The 2,498-nt window shown below is 48.0% G+C and overlaps 1 protein-coding gene across 1 annotated transcript; it reads left to right on the forward strand.

The window, feature by feature from the left end:
- The first annotated feature begins 870 nt into the window (after window positions 1-870).
- LOC122942159 lies at window positions 871-2,264 on the forward strand. Its single transcript, XM_044299660.1, is given in 2 exon segments — window positions 871-1,141; window positions 1,144-2,264. Coding segments are annotated over 2 exon segments (1,392 nt in total).
- Window positions 2,265-2,498: the final 234 nt, after the last annotated feature.

Here is a 2,498-nt window from a genome sequence, read left to right on the forward strand (position 1 = left end):
AGATAGAATAGGTGGGTAGGAATTTCTGTGGTAACTTGATGAGCTCACTAGTATAATTCACCTCAGTGACGTGACCTATTGTGTAGGGATTGTGACAGATTGGTGCCAGCGATGGGATAGTGTTCTTGTTTTTTACACTGTTAAAGACATTAAGTGTTTAAGTGGTTTAATAAATTAACCCTTACACGTAAGGGCTGGAGTATCCTTGAGAAGGATACGACAGTTCACAAGGAAGGACTCAGTGCCTACCATTTGTCAGGTAATGTACATACGTGCAGAACAGAAACCCCCCCACCCCCTTTTCTTTCCTGTCTTTTATTTGAAAAAAAAAAAAAAAACGCTGCTAGGATGGCAGATATGTATAGATACAGGACTAAAGCTGAACTGCTGGTCGTCTGTGCAGAGAGACGGCTGGACACAACAAACCAGACCAAAGTGGAGCCGATACAAGCATTAATGGCGCTTGAAACACAGTCCCATCGTTCTGTGGAACCAGAGCAGGGACCTTTAGCCTCTGAGGAACAGACAGAAGAGCCTATTCAGGAATTGGCTGGGCAGGAGATTACCAGTGATCAAAGCGGTATGGAATCTTCTCTTCCTCTAATTCTCCAGCAGATTGGTGCCTTTGATCCTAATCTGAGGGCACAGCTGTGGTTGCAAGAGCGCCAAGCAGAGCGAGAAGCTTCAGAGCGCCAAGCAGAGCGAGAAGCTGCAGAACGCTGAGCGGATCGAGAGTTTGCAGAACGCCAGGCAGAGTGGGAATACCAGCTAAGGTTGACACAAATGCAGCTAAAAAGTGCTTCGTCATCACTCCAGGGTGAGTCCACGGACACTATATCCCTTAAACCTCGTCTAGATCGCTTACCGGTCATGGAGAAAGACAGTGATCTGGATATTTTCCTCAAAAGTTTTGAAAAGGTCTGCAGGCAATTCCAGCTACCCCCTGCAGAATGGGCTAAGTACCTCACTCCAGGACTAAGAGGCAAAGCACTAGAAGTGTTTGCAGCATTGCCCACGACTATGGATCAAGATTATGAGGCTATTAAAAAGGCCTTAATCCAATGGTTTAACCTCACCCCGGAGGTATACCGAAAACAGTTTAGGACTTTTCAGCGCACAGGTACTGACAGCTACTCAGACCTGGGAACCATTTCAGGCAGTGGACCCAGGGATGGGGTGTTACCACTTTGGAAGACCTGGAGGATCTGATGCATCTGGACCAGTTCCTTCACACCTGTTCTATGGAAATGAGACAGTTTATTCTGGAACGTGAGCCTAGGACCCTGGATAAAGCTGCCCAGTTTGCAGATATATACGCTGCCAGTCGAGGGCCAGAGTCATGGAAACCTGCTGTGCCAGGTTGGAAGGGGGAACAACCCCCTGTTAACACTTTTACCCCTACTCGCAGATCTCTAGGAGTTACCCCTGCCCAAGTTACCAGGCCTGCTGTGGATAACGGCAGGTGTTATGTGTGCAACCAAGTCGGGCATATCAGCACTGCTTGCACAGAAAAGTGGAAAACCACCCCTTTGCCCAAACCATCTATTTCATCCCCAGCCATTTTGTTTGTGGGTGGGAAACAGAGGGCATCTTGTGACAATTTACACGCGGTCACTGTGGGCAACACAGTCACCATGGGACTGAGGGACACAGGTTCCGAGATGACCCTTGTGCACCCAGAGCTTGTCAACTCAGAAGACCTTATTCCCGGAAGAACTCTAACCGTTGCTGGAGTTGGAGGTCTAATCCCTGCTTTACCCATGGCCCGAGTTTACCTGGATTGGGGGGCGGGAAGAGGAATGATGGAAGTGGGGGTAACAGATAAGATTCCCACTAATGTGCTAGTAGGAACTGATCTTGGACGTTTAGTCTCAAGGTATATTCCCTCAGACATTGAGGAGGACACCGGCGAGCGTGCAGCCCCATGTGAGTTGGCGCCAGTTGCATATGGTGATATTGAAACCAAGCCTACTATGAAATGTGATAACTCTGTGTTTACCAATGTGTTAGAATTTCATAATGATACTGTGCCTAATGATAACCTGAACGTAGTAACCAATGCATTAGGTGAAATTTGCATAACTAACAATAATGTAGAAGTTGATATGTGTTCATCAAACGATAATGTCTTGTGTAGCAGTTTAGTGGCAGGAAATGTCATAAAGATGCATGAAGTTCCTGTCACATCCACATCCACCCTCCTGCACCGAGAGGGGGAGAAGGATGTGTCCATTTGTTATGAAACCCGTAGTCAGAGTGCCTAAGGAGCGAACTGGCAGTCCACAGCCAGGGGCTGGGATTAGTCAGAATGTGGTGTTATCCATGAGCACAGAAGCAGACCGTCGCTTGTTTCAGACTGCCCTACATACTGATGACAGTCTGAAGAAGCTGCGGGAGATGGCTGGTCGGACCCCTGAGGGGGAAGACAAAGAAATCATAACCTGGGACCAAGGGAGGCTGTATGGGCAAAGTATTCCCACTGGCCCCCAGCAGCATAT

This window comes from Bufo gargarizans, chromosome 6 (genome assembly GCF_014858855.1).
Source record: "Bufo gargarizans isolate SCDJY-AF-19 chromosome 6, ASM1485885v1, whole genome shotgun sequence".
Taxonomy (NCBI): Eukaryota; Metazoa; Chordata; class Amphibia; order Anura; family Bufonidae; genus Bufo; species Bufo gargarizans.